Source organism: Pocillopora damicornis, chromosome 10, assembly GCF_964200805.1.
Source record: "Pocillopora damicornis chromosome 10, jaPocDami1.2, whole genome shotgun sequence".
NCBI classification, from domain to species: Eukaryota; Metazoa; Cnidaria; class Anthozoa; order Scleractinia; family Pocilloporidae; genus Pocillopora; species Pocillopora damicornis.
The window spans coordinates 20,128,745-20,153,722 of NC_142679.1; the positions used below are offsets into that span (position 1 = coordinate 20,128,745).

General features: G+C 38.5%; 4 protein-coding genes and 2 long non-coding RNA genes across 6 annotated transcripts in view; 4 read left to right on the forward strand and 2 right to left on the reverse strand.

The window, feature by feature from the left end:
- Positions 1-1,668, reverse strand: part of LOC113664619 (unconventional myosin-XV) — a 42,925-nt gene extending 41,257 nt beyond the window's left edge. Inside the window, exon 1 of the mRNA XM_089185248.1 lies at positions 1,250-1,668. Within this exon, the coding sequence (XP_089041374.1) occupies positions 1,250-1,270 (21 nt within the window). The 5' untranslated portion in view covers positions 1,271-1,668. The remainder of the gene's footprint in view (positions 1-1,249) is intronic.
- The window catches only part of LOC149039319 (uncharacterized), a 167,393-nt gene that overhangs the window by 113,041 nt on the left and 29,374 nt on the right, over positions 1-24,978 (forward strand). The window lies entirely within an intron of this gene.
- Positions 39-8,210, forward strand: LOC149039322 (uncharacterized). The gene is made up of 3 exons (XR_016180585.1): positions 39-168; positions 1,886-1,993; positions 8,080-8,210. It is a non-coding gene; the product is annotated as an uncharacterized LOC149039322 (long non-coding RNA).
- On the reverse strand, positions 4,173-9,566 carry LOC113664606 (RNA demethylase ALKBH5). Its single transcript, XM_027180230.2, has 3 exons — positions 8,840-9,566; positions 8,161-8,241; positions 4,173-7,099 (listed from the first exon to the last, which is right to left on the reverse strand). Exons 1-3 carry the CDS (start codon positions 9,529-9,531, stop codon positions 6,901-6,903), a joined length of 972 nt encoding a protein of 323 aa, XP_027036031.2. The 5' UTR covers positions 9,532-9,566; the 3' UTR covers positions 4,173-6,900.
- LOC149039323 (uncharacterized) lies at positions 11,199-13,031 on the forward strand. The gene is made up of 3 exons (XR_016180582.1): positions 11,199-11,283; positions 11,377-11,523; positions 12,100-13,031. It is a non-coding gene; the product is annotated as an uncharacterized LOC149039323 (long non-coding RNA).
- LOC113664582 (polycystin-1) overlaps positions 13,808-24,978 on the forward strand; it is a 33,195-nt gene continuing 22,024 nt past the window's right edge. Inside the window, exons 1-12 of the mRNA XM_027180208.2 lie at positions 13,808-13,998; positions 14,117-14,165; positions 17,639-17,785; positions 18,063-18,395; positions 19,190-19,473; positions 20,169-20,322; positions 20,483-20,799; positions 21,440-21,539; positions 21,842-22,519; positions 22,944-23,291; positions 23,588-24,301; positions 24,673-24,830. Coding sequence (XP_027036009.2) covers positions 13,951-13,998; positions 14,117-14,165; positions 17,639-17,785; positions 18,063-18,395; positions 19,190-19,473; positions 20,169-20,322; positions 20,483-20,799; positions 21,440-21,539; positions 21,842-22,519; positions 22,944-23,291; positions 23,588-24,301; positions 24,673-24,830 — 3,330 coding nt within the window. The 5' untranslated portion in view covers positions 13,808-13,950. The remainder of the gene's footprint in view (positions 13,999-14,116; positions 14,166-17,638; positions 17,786-18,062; positions 18,396-19,189; positions 19,474-20,168; positions 20,323-20,482; positions 20,800-21,439; positions 21,540-21,841; positions 22,520-22,943; positions 23,292-23,587; positions 24,302-24,672; positions 24,831-24,978) is intronic.

Sequence of the window (24,978 nt, forward strand, 5' to 3'; positions counted from 1 at the left end):
TAAAAGAAAGGCTAATATTCGGGAAAGGCATTCAAACCGACTATGTGAGGGGCACGTCAGTGAATTCTGTCAAGCCGCGGACCGATACAAGTATCTATCGAGACAGTCAAAGAGAAAGTAAAGGAGCGATCCTGGTCCTTATCAACCCCTGATCAGGGAGACCTATACGTAAGGAATATTTCAAATACTGTTCATGTTTTGTGAGTTGTTACGCAAATATACTGGCTATGAAAGAAGACAATGACAGTTTTTGAGTTTTCAGTCTAGAGCCGATATGACAAATTCAAGTTGCGACTTCCCTAGAAAACTCTCCAAGCGGTTTATTTTGAACCAGTCACGCATGTTAATAAACTGGCTCTGAAGCCTTTTATCAGCATACCGACGTTAAGGCTACCTATTCAAGCATTTAAAATCAGATAAACTATTAAAAGTGTACAGTTCAAGGTTATCTACAGTATTAAAAATTATTCTAGCCCAATTTCCTCTGATGTAATGATAGCGGGACTAAAACAATAGAAAAAAACTTTCTTGACGTTCAGTTTTGTCGACACCAAAATTGTTCTTAAAAGTAAACAAATGAGTATACAAGCAAAAAAATTGGTTATTTGTTTATAGCTGTTGATTAAATAATTGATATTAAAATATAAATATTTCATTTGAATACAGAGCTTACCAGTGGTTTCAGAACCTTTGAAACTTTAATATAAAGTTAAAAAGTCCGGACTGGTTTGCTTCTTTCCCCCGGGGGGGGGGGGGGGACCCTCCACCCTTCCTCTTAAAATATACGTGGCTGGCGGAAATATGAAAAACTGTATCGAAGCGTGGGAAAATGTGTTACATAAGGCTAAACTTTCCTCCGTAATTAAGATGATCAAAGTTGTGCATTCAACAAACGTTTTTAGAACTAAAGAGTTAAAAATGTAAATAAATAAAATAGGTACTGCAGCTAATTTAAAGCTCTATCACGACACGCTGAAAATACACGCTCTCGGCGGCATTTTGTCTCTCGGCTTGTGCTGTCAAGTACCTACTTTAGTGACCAACATTACCAAGGAACCTCTTCGAAATAAATAAACATAAGCCGAACTAATCGGTTTTCTATTTGCTAAAAGTGAGCGATTTTACCTCGCGCTGGGTTCTTACTAAGAGAAAAAATATTAATTATAGGAAAAGTAAAACGATCAAGGAATTATTAGAGTTGCTCTTTCATAAACAAAACCATTACCATACTAACAGTTAGGCAACCTACCTTTCCTTCATATCCAGGCATTCTACGGACCCACGTGAAACTTTCCTTTTGTGCCGACTTCTTTTATCCGTTAACGTTATAAAACTGTAACACCGTAATTGTTCAATGGAGAAAATTAATTGTAGTTTGTAAAGATCGTTTTACACGAGCCAGAAGCGTGATCGCTTTGTCATGTGGATCAGTTGTTCAATTCCGCCATTCCGTGTATAGTGTTGTTGTCTATAGCGTAAATATTTAACGCGCAAATTCTGTCCTCAATATCATACACTAGTACCCAGGCTATTCCTTAAGTTAACTAAAGAAATGGTTGCTATGGATAGGTTTGAGTTGCTTCTAAGCTGACAAGATCCCACACATAGGAGATCTCGTTGTCTCTAAGACCTCGATTACGTTCCACAGGTCCATGTTCAAGTTATTTCTTGATCATAGAACAATGTTCTGGGGACAACATTTACCTCTCACATGACAAGCATGACTCTCAAGAGAAAATTAGTTCCCTTGACTCATGTTACTCTTACAAAAACCGCCCCCTCCCTAGTGCATATAACTGGGTGCTAGCGAATAAACAGCGAAACTTGTAAAATTTCTAGTGTTGCCTTGGCCTAAATAAGTTCAGTATCACCTTCATCTAAACAGGTCGTTATGATATGCTGAAGCTTCAGCACTCCCCTGCGCAGTCACTTCGACGGTGTGAGCGAAACATCGAAAAGTGAGGAACGAGCACCTGCGGGACTCCCAGCTCAGGTAAGCGGAACGTTATTGAGGCTTGATCAGACAGGTGCGAGATTAGTCTTACCTGGAATAAGCCAGAAATTTGAAAATAAAGGACGAACAATTGTTGTTGTGTTTTCCACTAACTGACATTTCTCATCTCAGATTGTAATTAACATCTGACAGTTTCCTTTAAAATATATGTGCGCTATGAAAATGTTTAGCTATTCACCCTTGTTACCCAATCAAAACCAAGAGAAAACCGATGGTATCAAATAAAAATCGACGCAGCGCACTAGATTTAGATAACCAGCTGGATACCGAGTTAAGCATCTCAAATAAGGGGGACGCGTGATGCTGGGATATTTCCGTAGCACATCACACAGAGTTACCTTGTGAGGCCGTGTTAAATTTCAATCGTTTAATGGGTCGATTTGTTGCTCCTTGGTTACGCTTTTGTATTTGAGTAGATATGGCGGTTTGGCTAATTTGTTTTATTGGATACTACTAACAGGATTTAGAGTTTTGGGCTGTAATGTCGTCTGAGGATTGCCAATGTAGCGAGCCGATACTCCTAAACCGACTCTTAAACAAAAGATAAACAAACCATTCTCAAATTCAAACCTTGAGGGCTTCTCGTATCCAAGTTGAATCGTAACCCGTCTGAAACAGTAGGCGCGGGAGCAGCGGAGAGGGGAGGGGTGAGGGGGGTTCTGAGACGCCCGTGTCGAAGATCGCCTGGTAAAGTTGATCGCAGGAGTTGGAAGTACAACTGAAACTTTGACCCGCGAAGTTGTTTTTGTTTTCTCTGGTTTTTCCCGACGACTACATTAAGCTTGTTTTCAAAGATGAACTGATACGGGTTATCAAAGTAACGAGTATTACAGGATTAGTTAAAACTCGCTAATTCTATAATTTCATTCATTGAATCGCACCCAGAAACCGTCGTTATGAGCATTTCATCCTAACACCATAAAGCTCTATTGAAAGCCAATACTCCAATTTTCCGTAAACACATCAACTGTTAAATCTCCCCTCGCTCTCTTGAAGCTATATTTCACCAAAGGAAATAACATTGGGTCAAGCAAAAGCGCAAGACATTAAGAGATGATCTGCTTATTCTAACTGATAGAGCGTGGATACTATTTGCGCAAACAATCGGAGGAATGGGTGCTTAGAAACACCAAACACTATTTAACTAAACCCATATTAACCTCTTATTCTTCTAAGAGCGTCTCACTATGAGCTGAAGGTATGATGCACCGCTGAAGTACTCCTGATTAGGGTCTTGACAGTGAGCCTAAAAACATTCTTTACAGAAACTATACATTCTAATGTTACAGTTGCTACAGTTGTTTAATTTTCATTTTTCTGAGAAAAAAGGAAGAGGTACCACAAAAGCGACTAAGAGCATGTTTTAATAGGATATTGTATATCAGACCATGTCAGATTAAGTTTGAATACACCTCTGATCTGATCTTTGTCACACCAAATTGCAATATTCTGCGATCTGGCTTTCCGAATTCTCTAAGTTAATAATTTTAAATGATTGAAGGTAAACGTATTTTCAAAGTTCTTGGCCTATCTGCAAAATGTCTTTGATCCTGCAAAAGGTTTGAGGGGTTTTTTTCCATTCTTTGTATCATGAAATGAGTCGTACAGAGGAAATGATTGAACTGCAAATATACTTTTTCCACTTTAGAAAAGTCATTAACTATAACGCGATCGGAACTAACTCAGTCTCTTGGCTTCTAAAATAAATTTTGGCTATATTTAAAACACATTCTACCAAGCTTGGTTACCCCAGCGATTGAGAAAACCGCTTCTACCAACATTTCCAGAAGAAATGGCACCGCTAGTCAAGAAACGACGAAAAACGACCGCTACCGACGTTAGAGTTACTATCTGTACATGCACCATAATAAATATTACTCCAATCATGAACAACATTGCGGTAATTTGCTAGGGCACTAGATTACATCTTGCCTGGGGTCATTCAATAACAGTTAACGGTTGGAGATTTTTTTGGTCACCTTTGCAAGTTCTGAAAATTGCCCAAGGTTACGTCCTTTAGTAAATCAGTGAGGCATTTCGGAAAATTTTGTTTTGTTTTGGCCTCGTTTTACCTGTGGAAAATCCTTGAATCGAGTTTCCTCTTGATGTTTTTGCTCGAAGATTTTCAATTTTTTCAATCAAAGTAATCACATTCATGCAGGTATAAACATTTTCTTATTCATGTATTGCAGGTATACATTGTGAATATTTACAGCGTAGAATATGGTCACGTAAATAATTTGTCTTCACAATACTAATCACTCATACTAGCGGGTGTACACACAGCCTTTTTATCCCTGAACGAGTTGCTCCAGGCAAAACACAAACAATCTATTTACAGTCAAATTTACCCCCCTATGTCACAAAATAGCAAAGTTTAAAAAGTATTCAGGAAAAAATCTAACAGGAAGATTTTTAACCCTTTAACACCCAAGACCTCATTACAATTCCCCTTCCTGTCCGGCAAACAATTCTCATGTTAGTTCCAATAATTTGGTAATGAATCAACTAATTATGTCCTAATTATTAATTTTCTTTATTCTCATCACTTGTCTGCTTCATAGTGAATAATTCACTATGAAGCAGACAATATCAATTATTGATATTGTAAGGAGAAATTCCGTCTTAATCACTTAGGGGAGTTAACCCTCCTACCCCTTGGAGAGACTAGAATCTTATTTCTCCTTTCAATAACACCCCTGCATCACACACATTAAGGTCATGAGAATTAAGGACATGATCACCAACTAAAGAAACTCTTGATTGTTCAACAAATTCTCCTTGTCAGCACCTTAAGAAATGTAGAGAGAACAATATGGAGAAGATGCATACTGATGTTAGGGTGCTAAAGGAATATATTAATCAGTAGTTTTCAATTAAATGGCCTCGTTTTCTTCACTCATGGACATATTGTAAGAGTCTCCCTATAAAGATATGTTCTTTAGTAATACATCGATTTCATTTGAATTGCCACAGAACCATGCATAACCTTAAACTGCCTGGTACACAATTTGAAATTATCTAGTACAGGCCAAATACAAAAAAATTCCCGAGAACCAACTGCCCCACAACAAATGTGTCTTGTCTACTTAGGAAACCTTGTACAGCATAAAGGTTTTTAATTAAATAAAAATTATTAACAATGCATTCAGAAATTAACGGTTCTAGTTTGACAAAACAAAGCTGCTACTTGTCAAAAGAAACTGTCATGTTTCTTATTTACTTTGGTTCAGAAAGCAAGCATGTATGATTTGATTTCCATTTTCACTGAAAACAACATTCTGTTGCATGTAAATCAAAAGTTGTCCCAAAATAGAATATTGACTGCATTCTTTGACATATTTTACACAGCTTCTGATCAAACTACACTTTAATTCATTACCATAGAGTTCTGTTCCAATGTTAAACCACAAAATGGTCAATTGTGCAAACAATTTACCAAAAAAAAAGTTTCAAATGTGATTCTGAAACTAACTAGTAGAGTACATCTTTATATATAGCACCCAACAATATGAAGGTTTCCATTTCCCCTTGTACTTTTTTTGGCAAATCTAAAGGTTGCTTGATAAAGTTATATCATAAATTGAAATTCTTGCAAATGCTGCAAAACAGGTTGTAGCTTAAAACTAAGAGAACATGAATTGAAGGATAAAGTACAAGGAACACATCATTAACAAAAACACCTTCCTTCAGACTGTCTCAACAGGTAATTGCTCTGTAAACCAACTTCTTTGGAAGTACATGCTACCTTCATGATACATATACCTATGGGTAAATCTTTGTATATACAATATACAGTGCCTAAATAACTTGGGAAGGAAGGCTGACATATGGCAATGTATATGTACAGTACTATAACTTCCATAGTGTTTTTTTTTTTCGACCAATAATCAACATGGTGATTGAAGTGCCACTTATTTGGGTTTTTTTTCATGTCTTTAGTTCCATTCTATGGTTTAAAAATCATTTTATGATCAAATCTTTTATTGCCAGCATCTGAACAAAAACTGCTTATGTCAAAAATGACCTTTTCACCAACCCCTCCAATGAAAGGAGATAGTTTTGTTCTCCTTAAGCAAACCTCACTGAGTTTGTCAGTGTTTCTGGTGGAAAACATTTTGAGAAGAATGGAAAAGATTTTGGGTCTATGTTGTAAAAGGCAGTATAGAACAGGGCAGATAAAATCAGTACTCATACAGATTTGACAGGAATTTATGTCTATGGAATTTTGAACACCTTGACTTCCTGAGAGCTGAAATCCCCAATTCTGTCCTCATTATTCAGCATTACTAGGGTTGTAAAAAATCGTCAGTATCTGTCCAAAGAAATTCAAATTGCAGAATGGATCACATTGGCATTCCAAATAATCAAGTATTACTTTTCACAAACCATAGGATGGAACTAAGAAATTGAAATCATTTTGGTCACTTTAAAGGCCAGTTGCTTTTCAAGATAAACAGTCGCCAATATAATGAGCAAATGACAACTTTCAAAATTGACCAATACATTTGCACACTACTGACAGGTCAGGAAGCTTGACAGATTGAAAGCAATTTAAAAGATCTTGACTAAAAACTATACAATAGAGGCAAAGTCTACATAACAGAATGAGAAAAATTTGAATTAAACATGACTGGCAAAAGAGAGCCACAACACAGATCTAACCTATAGACTGCAACTATCATTTGTGACTTGAACAGCAAGTCACAACATATATAAGGTTAAACTACACAAGCCTGTCTTAGATCCATGGGAAGGACTGAGCTCTGGCCCCAGCCAGAATGATGTTTGTCCAACTGAACCTTCACTGAAGCTATTTCTGATGTCTTGCACCAATATTATATCCTCTGCTGGACTGTCATCACTTGATCAAATTATCAATCTCCTTACTGATCAGAGGAATTCTTAGCTTCTTGGCTGGGACGTTTAAAGTTCCTTTTCAACACCACACGTTTCTTCTTGGGTGATGGGGGCTCTTCATCATTTTCTTCATCTTCATCATCATCACTGTCTCTGTTACTTTCCCCATCTTGATCCTTGCTGCCATTAATTAATGGTTCAAGTCTTGGTGCATCTGGATATACTCTGAAATCAAGTTGAAACTGATAAATAAAGATCGATGAAACAACATTGTGAGTGTTTTGGGTTATAAAGATCTATACTCTCAGACACATTTTTTGGGACAGTTACTACCCACCCCCACCCCTTCCCCCCTTGCCCCTCTCACTAGAAAGCTTAAGCACACAAATGTTTTAGAGACACAGATGGCATCTTGAATTTGAAAGTTCCCATTCCTAATGCTCACTACACCTTTTTGGTCAGCAAACTTTGGTTTGAAATGCTAAAATGATGAACTCACTGGTGATACACTGGCATCAATGCATGCAATTAGTTTTATTCTTCTTATGGTTGCCGTTCACATCTCAAAATCATCTTTACTTAACGGTAAGTTCTCTATTGTTGGTTTTCAAGATGGCATAGAAACATTGGATATTAACAACATTGGATGGGGGAGAGGGGCAAAAAAACATCACAGGTGTCTTCCTAGAGAAGTGTCCCAAGTAATCATGTAGCAGAGAATAGCTGATGCACACAGTGTAAATTATTTGATTGATTCTCTTTCAAAGGACAACAGATTCCAAATATTAAAGTAAAAGGAGATTTATATAGTGTGGTGCAGACATCTAAACCAGTTATGGTTAGCAATTATGATACAAGTTTGATTCTAAGGAATATGAAATTTAGCACCACACTTGCAATGTCTGATAAGATAACAGCTACTGAAATGACATGTTAACTGGCTAAGAACCAACCTGCCAGCAGTATTCTGCTCCAGGTAAAAAGGTCTCCAAGATATCTAATAATGTTTGAAAGTGCCCCAATATTACTTAACTTTTCGGTGTGATATATTTTTCAGAAGAAAAAACATGGTTCACTCGCTTTAAATTTGTTTTGTTTCGAGCTTAAGTAGGGTCCTAAAGAACACTGCTAGGAAAGTAGACATTTTTTGTTTATGCTATTTCTTGAAAACAAAGAGAATTAATCACAAAAATCTCTTTTTGCAGGGTACATTTACCTAAGCGAGAGAGCAATATACAGTTGCAGCATTTCAAAGCCAAGGTGCTAACAAGTAAACTACTCCCTACCTCCTTACAATGATCACAGCTCTTCTTGCTTTTACATCTTGAGGTCTGATACAATGTGTGATGTCATCGGCTGCATAACCGCTGTTGGAAACAGAGAGGAAAGATCAGTAAGTGTTAATTCCATTTATGCTGAGCTTAGACAGTGCTAGTCTTGACTGGAGTCAAAATAATGAACCGTGAACATGTTACTCGTGAATTCTAAATTAAGATAAGAAGTGAAAAAAATTCCTAGAATATTTGTACGGATGGCATCTACATGTAGTATCCCGCACTGTGGCTTTTTTTTTTTTTTTTAACATTGCACAATTATCTTCTCAAATTTAGATTGACACATTTGAACATATGTTCCCGGTGCCTTTGTAAGAAGAGGAAATAAAAATTGTACCAAACCCTTGACTAATACGTGACCTCACAAAGAACAAGATATTTGATATTCATTTGTAACAATGGATACAACATTATTCAGCACAAACGGTAGTAACCAGATAAAGTCAGATTCGAGTGAAAAATCAAATGCCAGTCACTCTCAGAGAAGTGTGTCTCTTTGGTTTGAAGAATTCGATTTTCAATTACGCAATACACTGGCAAGACAATTTTAAATGCCGCAGCAGTGCACTAATGCAAGGGATAATGCAAATCACTTGCTCAAACAAAATAAACTTGAATATAGCAAACTCACCTTAAAGTTGTCACGCAGCCTCGAGGTAGTGGAAGTGTTAAGACTGGCGTTGATGTGCGAATAGGTTTGAAACTGAATTTGCAGCCAAAACTGAGCGAGGATTCGCTGAAAAACGAACACGAAACAATTGGACGGTCAAAGATGTGTGGTGGATCGATGTGCGAAACTATGCAACCTCCGGGTTGATAGTCGTTAATCACAGCACTGTTCACAAAGCCTTTAGGCACGATTCCAGCCTTCTCCAGCCGCAATACAACCAAATCATAAATCCACTGCGGAATTTCATCGACTTCTCCCCGAGGAAAAAGTCTCTCCTGTCCGGGTCCTCGCTCTGTGAGCTGTTTCCCGTACGTGTAGCCCTCTCCGAAGAAATATTTAACGCGTAATGGTGCTCTATCAACTGTTCTGCTTTTATAATTTCCCTCATCTGCACAATGAACTATTTCGTCGATTTTTTGTTCAATTTTGTCGCATTCCTCTTTATCGAATAAAATTCGCTGACGAATTCCTTGATGAACTTTCTGCAGTTCAATTTCTCTGTCATGCGTTGGATATTGGCGATGTGAAACAACATTTTGGTCACGTTTCCGCTTTCTATTCTCCCAGAACTGCTTTTTGTTGGTAGATGAATTCTTGTTAAGCTTTTCTCGTAAGTCTACATAAGACTTATTCTCCGGTTCGGTACCCGCCATTTTGATTGCATGCAAAGATTTTTTATTAGTGTTTTCTAACCTCGTTTCCGCATACGATTGCGTCACTCGTTTCAATCCCACTCGACTAACATCGCGGCATGGGTCCAGTGATTCAAATTTTGAAACTTTCGACAATTTTGCGGGAAGTCCAGAACACCTGCGAAGAGAAAGATTCCTCTCTTGTGCGTTGTTCATTATATATTTTTTATTATTATTGAAAAAATACTTCCTTAATCATTTTTCTCGAAAAGTAGTAAAACAGTGGTAGGCGTAACTAAACTATTGAAGATGATTCCAAAACAACAGTTCCAAAACTATCTTGGAAGTTGTCGTGCAAATTCTGATAATTGTAAGGTGAACATTTTTAAAACGCAAGCGTCTCAGTGTCGCCTTCTACTCTGATTTCGCAATACATGTTCGCTATTTAGAGTAAACAAATTTGAAATAAGGTTTTCTGCATCATAAAAAATGGCACAATTTTTGCAGCATTTGAATCCTTAATCTGCAAAGCTTTAAATTAGTCTATTGTTTTAGTTGTAATTCGCTACGCGCCAGAGTCACGAAACAAGACAGCTGATTACGGTCTTCTCTATTCCTACAACTTCCGTTTGTTTTTCGTAAGTCAAAAGACGTCAATTCTCCAAATGGTATCATCTCCCTTCCATTTATGGTTTGTTTACGAGTTATTTCTAAATTGACATTTTTGGGGACATTGTATATGTCAGAAAGAATGTTCCTGCTCCTTTCAAAACAAGATGACAGGCCACCACGGATGTGTACGAAAAGAGGGTATTTACCCCATTGACAATCTCTGTCTAAATGAGAATAACCTGCCATATTTGAATGAGGCGTACTAATCCACACATGAAATTCAGGGTAGTGAGGATGAAGATATAAACTAACGAATGACCTGGGGGGTTTCAATAACTTTTTCTATAAGCAACTGCCATTGATTTAATAGGCACCAGAAAAGGGGCTATGAAGAAGAAATCTTACACAAGAGCCTGCCCACAGGCTAAACAGACAGTGATCAGAGGTTTTACAAGCAGCGGTAGACTGCCTGAAACCGTCTTTTATTAAAAGCCCAAGGAAGGATGGCGCGCTCTCCTTCACGCTTCTTTTGCTGAGGGTTTGAACACCAGAAACGGAAAGTGTCCGCATGTTCTTACCACGACTGAGAGTAACAATATTAAGTTACAGCTAATTCTTGGTTGTGCAAGATGACTGGTTTGGTTAAAGTCTCAGATACGTGCTCACAAAAACAAACAATAGCTCTCTATTATTCAGGATTATATTGTTTCGCACATCTGATAATAGCTTCATTCATAATTTATGTTCTTCATTTAACTGAAGCATGTGTCATGCGCATGCAGCTCACTAATACTCTTCAACCTCCCTCAATTTAAGCAGTTACTCCACCATATCTTACCAAATTTGTACACAATTCCTAAAAGCTATGTTGTTTATAAGGCGATTGATGACTTGAACGTATTTTTCCACATCAGCATTTTCCTTTCCATTGTCATGTAATTGAAACTCATTTAGAGCATGCCATACTTGTCACTTGTGGACCTTCAATTTTCGAAAAAATTAATTACCCGACTCGTAATATTTACATAACCACCGTTATAAAAATAGAAGAAATAAGATATGTTGAAAATGAACCACAAATCTCCCGAATAACTTCCATCCCGTCTTAAATGATGAACAATCACGCACTGAAAACAAAGTGCAAAATTTTATTAGGGAAAGGTATTTACATAAAAGTTTTCGGGCTAAAATTGTTATGCTATTCCAGAATATTGCGACCTCGATGGTAATTTTTTTTTTCTAATTTGCGGATAGAATTATGTTGCCCGGCAGCCAAACAGTTTTATTAAGATCCGTGGGTAGAGAATTGACACAATGTTAACCAGCGAAACATCTGTCATTCTTTTTTCTGGAGGGGAAGAAAGGCAGGGGATGTAAGTGAGCAGATTCAGACCAGTGGAGGTAAGCACGAGGCGAACGTGTAGGGCAGGTCAAGGGAGAGCGGGGAAAAAATGGGGCGTGATGGACTTAAAGCAAATCCTTATTTTTCCAGCGTTCGGTCATGCCTACCTCTAACATCCAAAACAGCATTTTCAATAATAATATTGATGATGATGATGATAATAATAATAATAATAATACGAATTACAATTTTTTACGGCGTATTACCTCTTAGCATTCAGTAATGTAAACTGCATTCGGATTCGTGTGCACGGTAAAATTATTGAAAAAAGGTTCTTTGCGGGACGAAAACACCGTTTGCAACTTTTTTGAAATCTTTTGGGTTGCGTGTGCGTTACAATCCAACCTTTTTCTTAAATTTTCCTCAAAGATTCTCGGTGCTCACACATGGCTCTCGGAAAATCTTGGCACAAAGAGCGAGGGAACAAAATATTATCCTTCTCCCTATAAATTCCGTGCCTTTTTCCACGCCGTTTTCCGGAATGAGATTAAGTATTCATTAATCATGTATTACCCGTGTGAACTGAACAGAGACAGCATCAAAGCTAAGTCATCTTTGTCTTGCTTAATACACAGCACAGGACTCTTGTCATTTGTTGGAAATTACTAACCGGGACGATTTTTGGGTCTTTCTCATCGTATTCGGAAAAATCCACGAGAGGAGTATATTGATTTAGGGTTTGACTGATGTAGGTGGATATTTCTGATTAATTACGGAGTTTGAATGGATGGAAGGACCAGCTGGTTTGCCAACTGCGAATATGTTGAAGGCTCAAAACTTTTTTCCCTTAGATGGTTTATCACTCGGTCATAAGTTTAAATCATATCAGAGCAAGAAATTTGTACGTCGGTTGAAATTTGTTATTACTTCATCCGAAAAAGAAACGAATTTTGCCCTAAGTATAAGATCGTTGAAAGGTATGTAGGCGAACTCACAACCGAGGCTGATCTGTTTCTTTAAATGGGGCGAACCCGCCTTGGTTGGGGCAAACTTTCATGCGGAAAACTTGCCAAGAGGCGAAACCTCTAGATGTCCTTAAGTCAGATTACTACAAAAGGAAGCAAACAAAACCAGTGACGTCACTGACCACGCTGTGCCTAGTGATCCTGTGTTATGCAGTTCAACTCATGGTGATTGATTAAGATCGGATGCCCGGCAACGGAATTATCTAGCTGTTAGGAAAGAAACACAAAGTCGTCTATCAATGTCACGGAAAAAAAAGAAAACTTTAAACGAAAACAGATTGATCTTTGGGGATGAAAACATGAAAAGAACGACACTATGAATCGTATTCTGGAACGTCCTTCGCAGTACATTCCATGTTGATAATCGCTTGTGTTGATTTTCTATAGTCTTCTTCCGCTTTTTTTTTTGACCCATTGTAGGACTGAATTAAGTAACTGGGAGGTCTAAAAGGAGGCAACGTGTGATTAAAAGCATCTCAAGGTGGTTAACACAAGCCCTAGAATGAAGGCACTCTAATAAAAAATAATTAATGCAAACAAAAGAGGTTTATTCAGTACGCCTGGGTTTTCTCAATATTGGCAATCTTAGAGCAACACACCGTTGTGATAAGGGGTTTAACGCTAAATTGAAGATAATTTCTGATTAAGTAATTTTTTTTTTGAAAGAGGATGTAAAAAATCCGTTTTTGACACGATTTTAACAGTAGAAAACTGTTTGAAATATTGTTCGTGTTGTAGATCTAGAGTTTTTCGCAAAATATCAGAAGTTATTAATAATGCATAGCTAGGATAGATAATTACACTTTCGAGCTAGAAATCATCTTGATAACAGGAGTACCAAAAATTAAATGAAAGTTATGAGTTAAAATAGCACGAGCCGGAGTGTTCATTATCAGAGCTCATAGAAATATATTTTCGACTTCGCAACAAAAATTATCAAGTTCTGCGTTTTTTGGGAGCATTTTCATGGACACCTTATGGCTAAGATGAATATATGGTTAACAACCCTAAGTCAATAAACTCGTTGATTAAAATAAAGCAATATAGCCTAAATTGTACGATGAAAATTCGACCTCTCGCGGGATATTGTTTTTTACACCAAAGTGTTTTCTAACAGTTTTGAACGCCATTTATTTTTCTGCTATACACTTTTAGCTAAGATAAAAGTAATGAAGTCCTCCTCTTTGAATGTCTCCGCGGTGGGCTGAGAAGGGCAGATGTTATAGAAGGACAGAAAAGGAAATACCGTTAAATATTGATGGAGTTTCAACCAATCAAATTGCTGCAAACTGACGTTGACGGAATGTTTTTAGCACGTTTAATCGACTGGAGAGAAGAGGAGCAGAAAAGAAAAGTCATAAATTCAAGCTTGTCTTTTCGAAATTTGCAACTTAACAGCTTAAGATTTAGACAGTTATTCAACGAGAGTGCTTTACCCTCGTAATGAGGAAGTGAAGGAAGATGGATTTTGCATCTTTCAGTTTGTACTGTATTGTTTTCGCTAGTACGGTAAGTTTTTATAATATCAGTTTGGTAGTTGCTGTGCGACTTTGTTGACGAAAGGAAGTTTTCTTATTATGAAGAGAAACTGATCGACAAAAATCCTTCTAATTCATTGTGTTTGCAGTTGGTAAAATTCTCCTTCGCATGTGGCGACTCGCTGGATCATTCTTCGGGTAGGTTTAACTCATACACCTCGATAAAATTACAAACAATACCCTAAGGAAGTTTCACTATTTTTTTTTGCTTAACAAATTGTTATTTTGTGGCCGGGACTCAGCCGGTGGTGTTGCAATACCGACCTTCATGCGATCCATCGGACGATGTTGTTCTTCCGCTCGACTCTTCAATTTTATTTTAACGAACAAAAAATCTAGATATTTCAATTTACTGACAACTGCAATGCCGCAGTATTAAACAGCAATTCATGAAACCAAATTACACAATAGGTGAGTTTTACAGTGTGTTCTTGATACGCGCAAGGCAGCCTGAATTCATATTCTTACAAAGTTTACTTAAGATAAGGAATAGTTTTAAATAGTGTCAGTCTCACAAACGTTAACATCAAATTCATTAAGTTGTTTTTATCATAAAGCTAGATAAACGGACGGACTTCTTGGAGTCCGATGACTTTGCAGCTTTGTCATTTCAAACTATTGGACAATAAAATAATTTTGTATATTTGGTAACGAAGAAAATTGGTACGAAACAATTATTGAGTGATATTTATCCGACACACTGAAAACAACGCCGAGTGAATATTTATTAAACTAAATTTCGAATATACATATTTTTGCTGCTTGGCTTTGGAGTACAGGCTATCATTTATAAAACGAAATCATGCCATCTGTTCATGTCCTCTGATCAATTCCAATTGATTATGCGCTTTTTGACTTTGATATTTTGCAATGCCATAACGAACGATTTGTTTTTTCAACATTTAAAGTTTTCCTTGTTGCAAAAAAATCGCAAAACTAACCGTCTCACCAAAAATATAACTGCTTGGTTCTACTCGTCTTCGCAACTCCGTAATTTTACATCATTTTATGTTCATGCGAATATCTCATCTAAACTTTGCTGTAATACAATGAATGAAACGAAAATAAAGGAAATTAAATAAGAAAATCTCATTGCCAGATTGATATCGTCAAAATCTAGCTGATACCGACACTCTTTCCACTTTCAATGAGCGAACGCTTTTCTGCTATTCGACGCTAGGTGTACTGCACCCTATATCGCCGAGCTAAGGTGCCACATTTTGACTTATCATTCATTATTCTTGACCTCATTGTAAACTCTTTCCAATCGAGGGAGAGCCACTAATATACAGAATTAGTTTTCTATGGCCTTATGCATGATATTCGGAATTACATAACGTATTATTAGCGTTCTAGCCTGGTCCACATATGGAAACGTTCATAACAGAACTTTAACATTTATGCATAACGTTTTTGAGGCGTTGCTGAACAGATTGTTTTCATTCACTTCATAAGCTAAAATTTTAAAACAAAATGGTTATTTGCTATGATCCCTATTCTCGTTAAGAGCCTCTGGTCTAATGTAACCTTACAACTTAAGAAAGAACGAAGCGGACTAATATATCGTGAACATGTGGTCGTATTGATATACCACAGACTATGACGATTGACAATTCTTTAATGCAAGAGCAACTTGGAATTTAACCAAAAACTCTTCAAAACAACCTTTTTTGACACTAATTCTTTTTGAAGATTAAACCAACCTGCAGTTTTACCATTAAAAACTGTACGTTAACGGTTAACGTAAGTTCGGCTGAAGTAAAGCGTTATCATTAAAATCGGGAATTCGTTGGGATAAATTAACTGTTCCAAATACATTCTGAGCATATTTCATTTCAAAGAAAAATGAGGATAAAGTTGCTGTCGATTCTGAAAAGCTGGACTGAAATTAAACAAAGATGCACTCATATATTTGGCAGGGAGACAAATAAACGGCACACATTTGGGTAACTGGATAACTTAGCGCCTTCCAAATAGGCTCTGGCCTGCGCAATTAGAACGGAATGAGGTTCTTGATGAAAATTTAATTTTTCTTACTTCGGTTAAGTTCTTTTCGATCAGTCGAAGAATGTTCCATTTTAGTTTTTTCTAATAAAAAGTTTGTGAAAACCTGCAAATACTCGTTGCTCTTATTCCAGAGGGACGGTGCCGATGGGGTGTTAAAAGGTTTCTGGTTTCATGATCAGTATACTAAACAATTTCTGTCTTTTAGTTTTAATAACATTATGCATTTAAGAGACTTTATTACGTCCCTGTTCCAAAATGAACCAGATACAAAAGTTTACGTGATTTAAATGATTTCATAATCGATGAAATATTTTGCCAAGTATTTTTGTTTTGGTGAATAAAAATTCTAATTTCTACGAAATAGTCGGCTCCGTTAGAACTTGTTTGGAAAATAATGCGAGTAACAGCAGTTTCCAGCCGTTTTCTTCTTTTGACGTAAATCAACTTTGAGTTAACACTCTTTATGGCATATTTGAGGAACAAAAGTTGTTTTGGAAACACAAGGCCGGTGATCTCACCAAGCTAAAAAAATCATTAACAGGGCGATTTTAGGACGAAGATGTGAATTGGCAAAACGATAATAACTTGAACTGACAATAATTGTTATCAATGATGACGCTGACAAAGGAAAACCACCTGCAAAATTAAGTGATAGCCGCGAATGGTTCAAATTGTGCAAAGCTGGCTTGAATGATTGATATTCGGGTTGAGAGGAATTAATTTGGGTCTACAACACGGGACAGCTTTTAAGACAGAGATTTCACTCTCAGTACGAGCTTTCTCAGCCGTGCGAATATTAAAACCATTGTCAATTGTCAATCCGGAACTTAGCAGAACAAAGATATCAGTGTTTCGGGAAGCTTCGCTCCAAAAATGTTTTTCATTCCCGAAAAGCTGCTTTACTTTAATTTATCTGGCTTGAGGAGCCTTTTCGGAAAAGCCTTTTAGGTTTTTTAGTGAAAAATTTCTGGCTGGTGGTGTGAACGGCAGGCGTAATCTCAGGAATAAAAGTTGCGTTCGGTTTTAAATTTCTTCGACGCAGTTTGAGCGGGATCCTTTCAACAAAAACGGGTTACACAACTTTTAAGTGCTCATTGTCATTTACTTCAAATTCAAAGCTCCTTTCACTTTTTACATGACGTGCTTCTGCTGCGTGGGAGTTGAAGCCCGGAGGTCATCTCAAGTCCGGGAACTTAGGGTTGGGGGTAAGGGCTGCTTTCCCAACCCTCTAGGAGATACAATTTGTGGACCCCTTACTGCTTAATTTAGAAGCGTGAGATGTCCCTAAATTTCTCGCAAGGCCTTTCAAGGACTTCAAGATAATCGATCTGAAAAGTGACAGAGAGAGAAATTGCCGGATTAGTTTCGGAAATGAATTCAATTGTCGAGTCATTTATTTGAAAACGTTCAGAACTTTCAGAAATCTGCTGCTCAACTTGGAAACGTGTTCAAACGCGTTCAAACGTTCGAAACGCGTTCAAGCCACGCCCGCTGAACAAGACTCTCGTACGGAATGTTGTTTATTGAAACCGGACATAACTTCTCCCCTCCATGAATTCGGCATTTAGTTATCAATCGATTTCTTTTGTATTTCCTTCCTATAGATGTGGTCAGCGTTTTCAATGTCACCGTGAAATCTGTAGGGACAAATGATGCGGGCAACGAGAAGTTGGCTTATATTTTGGTCAACAACAAAAACTATGCACCACAAACCAAAGGATATAATGTCGCAGTCTTTGATTTACTCTCAGGTATTTATTCCAAGCTATGTCGTAAGAGAAAATAGCGCCATAGAAAACATTCTTTGAAGCTTTTTTTCTCCAATTTCCTCAATCGTAGTTCACCTACAGTTTAGAACATGATTTATTTCATTCGTTTGTGGTGAGGTTCCTTTTCGGGGAATGGAATGGTCACGACATGTGGCTGCGTAATTAAGTTGGCAGTAACGCAGAACTAACAACTAGGAGGGTTGTCTATTAGTGTCCAAGGGGCTCGGTTCTGATATGTTTTTTCCGTTCTTCCATGCAGGTCGTTTCCTTACATCATCTGCATTCGACTGCACAGCGAAGCAGGATGAGTGCGACAGGATGGGTGAGTTCCTGAGGGGCTTACCTCAGGATGTTGTTGTGCTGATGGCAATACAGCTCTCTGCCGTGGATAACACCACGCTTCCGCCGAGTGAAATGAATGACGTGGGTGCAAAAAATGCTGGCAGTGTTCAAGCGCACAATTCTCACGCAGTCATCGGATACAAAGGAAAAAAAAAAGTGTCTTGGACAGAAGAAACTTATAAAGGAAGTGGCTCAGGGCCGACTGAAATATCATCAAGCATTCCAATCAACTGCGCATATGTATCACAAGGTAAATGAGTATCTAACAGGTAAAAAAAGGCGTAGTTTTCTGTGTATTCAGGGGTTAGTTTCTAAAGAAACTGTGGTGCTGAGTCGGTGTTGGAGCACAAGAAGGTATTGTACTCCAATGTAGTTGGCCATCGCAAAGCTGATGTTTCTAAGCTGACGCCCTTCGTGAGAGTGAATATAGGCTAACGCTGACGAATGGCTAACGGTCGAAACGAAATCAAGTGCGTTACAAAAATGTTTCATAAACGTGTAGAATAATTTTTGATTTTTTTTGCTAAATTCGATCACCTTCAGCTCTCTTTTCTGTATGTAGCGATGCTAAGTATCTTCTTGCGAGCTTAAACATTCCCTTTTGAGCAGCATGAAGCTTCTAGTAATATTACTGCCCCCTAGCTGGGATGTTGGCAAAGTTTTGATATCCTCTTGATAATTTGTCTAGTCCCTAAGTTTTTCCATTGGTACCCATTTACTCTCCTAGGCGGAGACAGGCATTATGAGAGAAACGTGCGGAGTCCAGAGCTCCAAATATTAACCCATTGCAACCCATACCGACCTCCATACATTTACTAAGGTGCTGAGAAAGAGAATTTGCTTTGAGATCGAGAGCTTCTTTTGTTGGTGATTAATTCCTTTATTCTCGTGACCTTAGTGTGCAATTCAGGAGTGAGATTGTAAGGAGAAATTAAATGCTTGTCACTCTTGAGGTCAATGGGTTAAAACCCCTCTTATTACCAATAGTCTTGTCTTCTCTGCAAAATATTTTTAATCATCGATCTTCTCTCCTTTCATTTCAAGATTCTACAACCTGTAACCCATTTAACGTGGCGTCACAGAAGTATGGAGGAAGCTGTTTAAATCAGTCCTCGAACAGCGGCAACTCGAACGGCTGCGAAAACGTTCTTGATGGGAATACAACTGTCGGCTGGGAATCAGCGTCAAATGAGGCCGTCAATTCGTTCATACAAATTGGGTTTCACACAACCTTCGTCGTTGATAAGTTACGGATCATGCAAAAAACTAGCTCTGGTCAACAAATCCGAGATATGTTGTTGGAGTTTAGTGACTGTTCGATGGAAACGGTGCGTAATCGATTTCCTTCGATCAATTGGGGCTAAATTTGTGAAATTCGTTTTATTTTCTTCCTACTTTGGAAAGTGGCGGGTGATTTGACCTGAAAAAAATAATACTTTCTTCAAGATTTACAAAAGTGCATGTCTGATGAGACAAAGGGGGTAAAGTATGGGGGGTGGAGGGGAATTAAGGTGGAGGGGAATTAAGGTGGAGGGTAGAGTGAGAGGTAGAGTGTGAATGGGGTGTGGAGGGGGAGCAAAGCGGTGGGTAGAGTGAGGGGGGTAGAATGTGGGGGGTGGAGGGGGAACAAAGTGGAGGGTAGAGTGGGGGTAGAGTGAGGAGTAGAGTGTGTGAGTTGGAGTGGGAGCAAAGTGGAGGGTAGAGTGGGATAAAGAGTGGGGGTGGGGGGTGGAGGGAGCAAGATGGATGGCAGAGTAGGGGGTAGAGTGAGGGTTAGAGTTAAAGGGAAGATTAGGGGTAGAGTGGGGGTATAGTGAGGGTAGAGTGGAGGTAGAGTGGGATAGAGTTGGTGGTAGAGTTGGGGGTAGAATGAGGGTAGAGTTGGGAGGGTAAAGTGAAGGTGGAAGCGGATAAGGAGAGAAGGGAAATAAGCAAAAATTCTTGAAATCGCGTTTAAAGTACTAAATGAATGTGCCATTAAACCAAAATTCATGATATGACTTGTTCCCATTTTGCTTTGCAGATTACACTGGCGGGGAACACGTCTAATTTTGAGGAGTTTACCTTCTTGGCTCGTAGAACAAGCTGGGTAAAATTTACCGTGAAAAAGGTGCTTGGAAGCAGCGGTGGGGTTGGCATACAAGAAATTGAGTTGAACAACGACTTGTGCAAACAAAGTAAGTTATAAGGAAAGATTAATGAGAGTAATCGCGGAATAAAAAGTAACAAGTAAGATCCAGAATAAGAAATAAGTTGAATCAGATCATCTTATGAAACGGAGGATCATCTAGTCGATTCTCTCATTTTGAATAATGGAACTGGATTGGTGTTTTTCAGAAACCATATGTGACCTTACCCAGCTTACAGGTGGTGGTCAGTCCAACCGCTATCGCTTACAGCGAACCCAGTTTCCTCTCATGATTGATGCTAAGGACGACGTCTCAGTGCTTCTCACGAGTGACTCGCGTGAACAAAGCTCAGGGTATAGCATTTTGATTGGTTCAAACGGGAAAGTGGTCTTGAAAAGGCAAAGTAACCAGAGTAAAACTCTGACGGAATTCAACACCACTGGCTCTTTGCTGAAAGAAAACGAGATGCGGTTGTTTTGGATCGATGCAACGAAAGACAGATTGATATTTGGCTCTGGAGAAAAGGTACTGTAACCCTTTTTGTTATGTCTTTCATTTGATGGTTTATTTTTATTTCATATTTAAGGATTTTAAGTACAATCAAAGCATCAGGCCAGGTTTATCTTAGCGGCTAGATTTTCTGCTTGTGTCGCATTCGTATCAATGCAAATCAATTTGGAAAACACCAAAAAGAATTAAAAACTGTTAAAGTAGCAACAAACTCTTGAAGGAAATGAAAAGGACTTCAATTGTTTTGAATATAATCATTTTTTGTGCATGTCGCACGTTCTCCATACAAAATTTTTAAGTTTTTGTTGCTATCTAACTTATATCTGTAAGTTCTATATTTGTTCTGAAACACAAACATGTTATTATGATCTGAAAAACGTCATGTTTATTAAGGCATTATTGTGCAAATGATGTAATTGATCAATGGAAATGAGTAAATAACCTGTTAGAGAACCAAATTTTATTCAAATAAATTTTAATGATCACTTGATGGCCAACCAGTCGGCCGTTTGAAAAACGCCTCGAAGGAGATGAACTAGGAGTTAATAATAAACAGATAACCGTATGAATTAATTAGCGTGAGACCTCCATGGTTTTGCATTTCTCGGTGAGATCAGGTTTTTATTCCTTTGTTTCTTCCTGTTTGCCTTTCTAGGTTTACCTGTTTTGGAGAGAGGCACAGCCGGTTAAAGTCAAATATGCTTTCTTCTCCGCGACAAGTTCATCAGCCAAGTTTCAAATTTGTGCACGCGTTGGTAAGTAACTAGCTACCTAGTTTAAACCTTAACTCCCAGAACTGAATGACGTGTGACTGCTTTTTATATTATATATAAATTTTGAGAATACTTTAACTTAATGGGTGTAGTTTTGTCATATTTATCTAATAAAAAATTCTCGTAACTTATTAAAAAGAAAATGTATAGCAGCTAGAGGGGAAAATCAATCAGATCATGCAAGTTGAAGGAAATAGGTTTCTAGATAAGTCAAGATTTCCCCTAATTTCCAACTGTGATTTTGGAGTCTTGACTTATATACTTCCAATCCTTGACATTTTCAGATCATTGCTACAAAGATGCTTCTCACTACTGGCCACTCGACAAGTCCACAATCTACCAAAAAGATATAAACGGTGATGGATCCCTGATAGGAAAGATACGCGGTCCATGGTCCTTACAAGTAGGACCTTCTAATCAGAGCTTCACACCGCTTGCACTCTCTCTCACAGGCTCAAACTGGGTGGATTTCAGTTTTAAAAAAAGTGGCAAGGAAAGCTGTGTTCACAGCCCTTCGCAGTGTCCGAACGGAATTTCTGTGAGCTTCAAAGCAAGTATCTCAGGGGATGGTACCGGATATATCTTATCCTCTGGCGGGAAAAGTTCAAGTGGTTTTGCCATTTACTATGTGGACTCTGTCATGCATTTCAGTCTCCGTGACGGACAGAAGAACTGGAAGGTTCAGATATCATTTGAGAAAAACAATTGGCAAACATTTGCAATGAGTTGGAGCCAGCAGAATGGTTTGACGGCTATTGTCTATAACGATTCCGCCAGTGTGTTGCATGACCCAATTGGAAAGATCGTCACGGTCACGCCACTAGCAAATCATCTCGCGTTACTCACGATCGGTCGCACGGGCGACAAGGGTGACGCGTATGCCAAGGCAGTGATAAGAGATGTTGCGGTGTGGGAAGAGGAAATCACAGAAAAGAAAATGTCGAATTTACATGTTTGTAACGGTGAGGATGAAAAGTACTGCATACGATGCAAATCAATTAACAGCTTTTTCGATAACCGAACGTTTTTAGGTCACCGAACGTTGCCCAATGAAATGAAGGCTTCGAGGAATTATGTAATTTTAAATTGTGAGGCAGTGTTTTCTCATCGTGGATCACTGAGAGGTCGAAAAATTTAGCCTTGTGTCACTCTTAACGAGATTTGATTGCTGTGTCCTTGGTAGTGCTCGCTCTGACATTGTGCGCGTGCATGCCTGTAAGTGGGTGCTCAGACGCGCGCAAAATATTAACTAGAGTCCATAAAGGATATCAGTACTCACCGCGGGGAGATAATAAACGCACTTACGATTTAATGGGTGTGTAAAAGTCCCTTAAAATTTCAATTCTAAACGTTACCTTAAAATTTCGATTCTGATTTCAATTACAGATCCCGCTAGCTGCGCCACAGGTTGGTTGTATTTTGACGGCTCCTGCTACAAGGTCATGTCGAAGAGCCTCACATTTCATTCAGCACGAAATTCGTGTCTTTCCCAAGGAGCTGATTTGGTGAAGATTTCTTCTGAAGAGGAAAATACCTTTGTTAAAAACGAAACTGGCAGCCAAGCGTGGATCAGAATCGAACAGACAGATAATGCCTTCTATTGGAAAGATGGCTCGGGAGTGTCCTTCAAAGAATGGAAAAATGGGTCTTCGGGAAGTTGTGTTGTGATGGAAGTACAAGGAACCTGGCTAAAGTCTAATTGTTCTGCTCCAGGAAAATACATCTGCGAACAAGGTAAGTGGTCAAGGGGGTAAATTGTGCCTATAGTTTCACATGTCAAGCAAACCTGATGGTTTTTATAAACTGATTATAACTGGAGCATATTAAGGCTTCACAGCAATGAAACGGATATAACAAAAGGTTAGCAGAAATTTTGTAAGCACAACTGCCTATTTCAGAGCTTATAAGTTTGTGATTACCAATAGGTTTCTTTAACTCGCTTCCCTCAGTATTCAGTGATTTGAGGAGATAAATAACACATAGTGTGTTTTAATTATTGAGAAAATGTTTATGCTATCACCTCATAACAGTTGTCCGTCATCACCTGGGATGCTACGAGGACAATGCGGTGTCGCCGAATTTTATTTTCAATCCTGGTGGTTATAAACCTAATAGAATGACACCTGGCCTCTGTATGCACTCATGCGGCGCTTCGGACTTCACTTACGCGGCCCTAAAGAATGGCAATTTATGCCTTTGTGCCAACTCTACCTCAAAAATAACAGAACACTCTCCAGACATGTGCCTTTCGTCCTGCTTTGGAGCTGGAAATCTCAAGTGCGGTGGGGAAACTTACATATCTGTGTACAAGACGGTCCAGGCGCGGCCTCTCAGATTGACTTTAACATTGGATCTCCCGATTACGACGCTTACAGGTTTCAACTTGACAATGACACCTAAGTTACCAGAGGATCAAATCGTCGATCATTATGTTATCAACGTAGGAGATGGAACAGAGTATTACACCAAAGATTCTGTGGCCACACTGGCACTGATTGAGTCAGGAAACTACACCATTCGAGGAAAAGCGATAGCTAAACATAGTGATACCGGACATCTCACAGTGGTAGAGTCTTCCACTACTGTGTCCGCAACCTCAAACGTCTCAGGAGTAAACTTTTTCTGTCCATCTGTGGGTTCTGTAAACATGACGTTTAGTTGTTCCTTGAAATTTAACCAGGGTGCCAACGTAGAAACCACGATACAGTTTGAAGATGGGGTTGACCGGAATACAGTAGTTCCTGGTAAGAATTGTTAACGTGGCGATAGACCACTTAGAGTTCTTTTAAAATTGAATTTATACTATCGATAAGTCGATTCCAATCCCCATTCTTCCGTCTGTCCGTCCATCCATGCGAACGCATGACTTTTACTTCGTCAGTCAGTCAGTTCTTCGGTAAATATCCGGTTTCAAATCGTTGTCGGCCGATAAGTCGACTTTGACGACCAGACGATTGGTCTGTGAATCTATATTTCTTTTGTTCCTTCCTTCTCTTAGTGATTCAGTCAGTTTATGGTTAATAAGTTAATGTGCCAGTCCATGTGAGTCAGTCAGTCCGTCAGCCAGTAATATACATTTAAAAAAACCTCGTACTTCCGGATTTTTCACATATAGATGCTGAAATCCTTACACTGGGCATCCTAGAGTCAGACTCAGAATCCCAGGTTACTGCCGACGGGTTATACCTGTTGGCTGGAATGGACGTTACAAATAAAGGTGAAGTTGTGGGTTTAGAAATGGACGTCAAACAAGGAGGCTTTCTCGACTTAAAGGTACTTTAACATCGAGGATAAGAAAATTTAAATGGTACAACGTAGGTTTTTTTTCTCTATAAAAACAGTGAATCATCTCCTTTTTTCAGTTGCAAGAAGAACATACAAGAGATTGGAGATAAAGCAGAGTGTCATGCGTTCGACCATA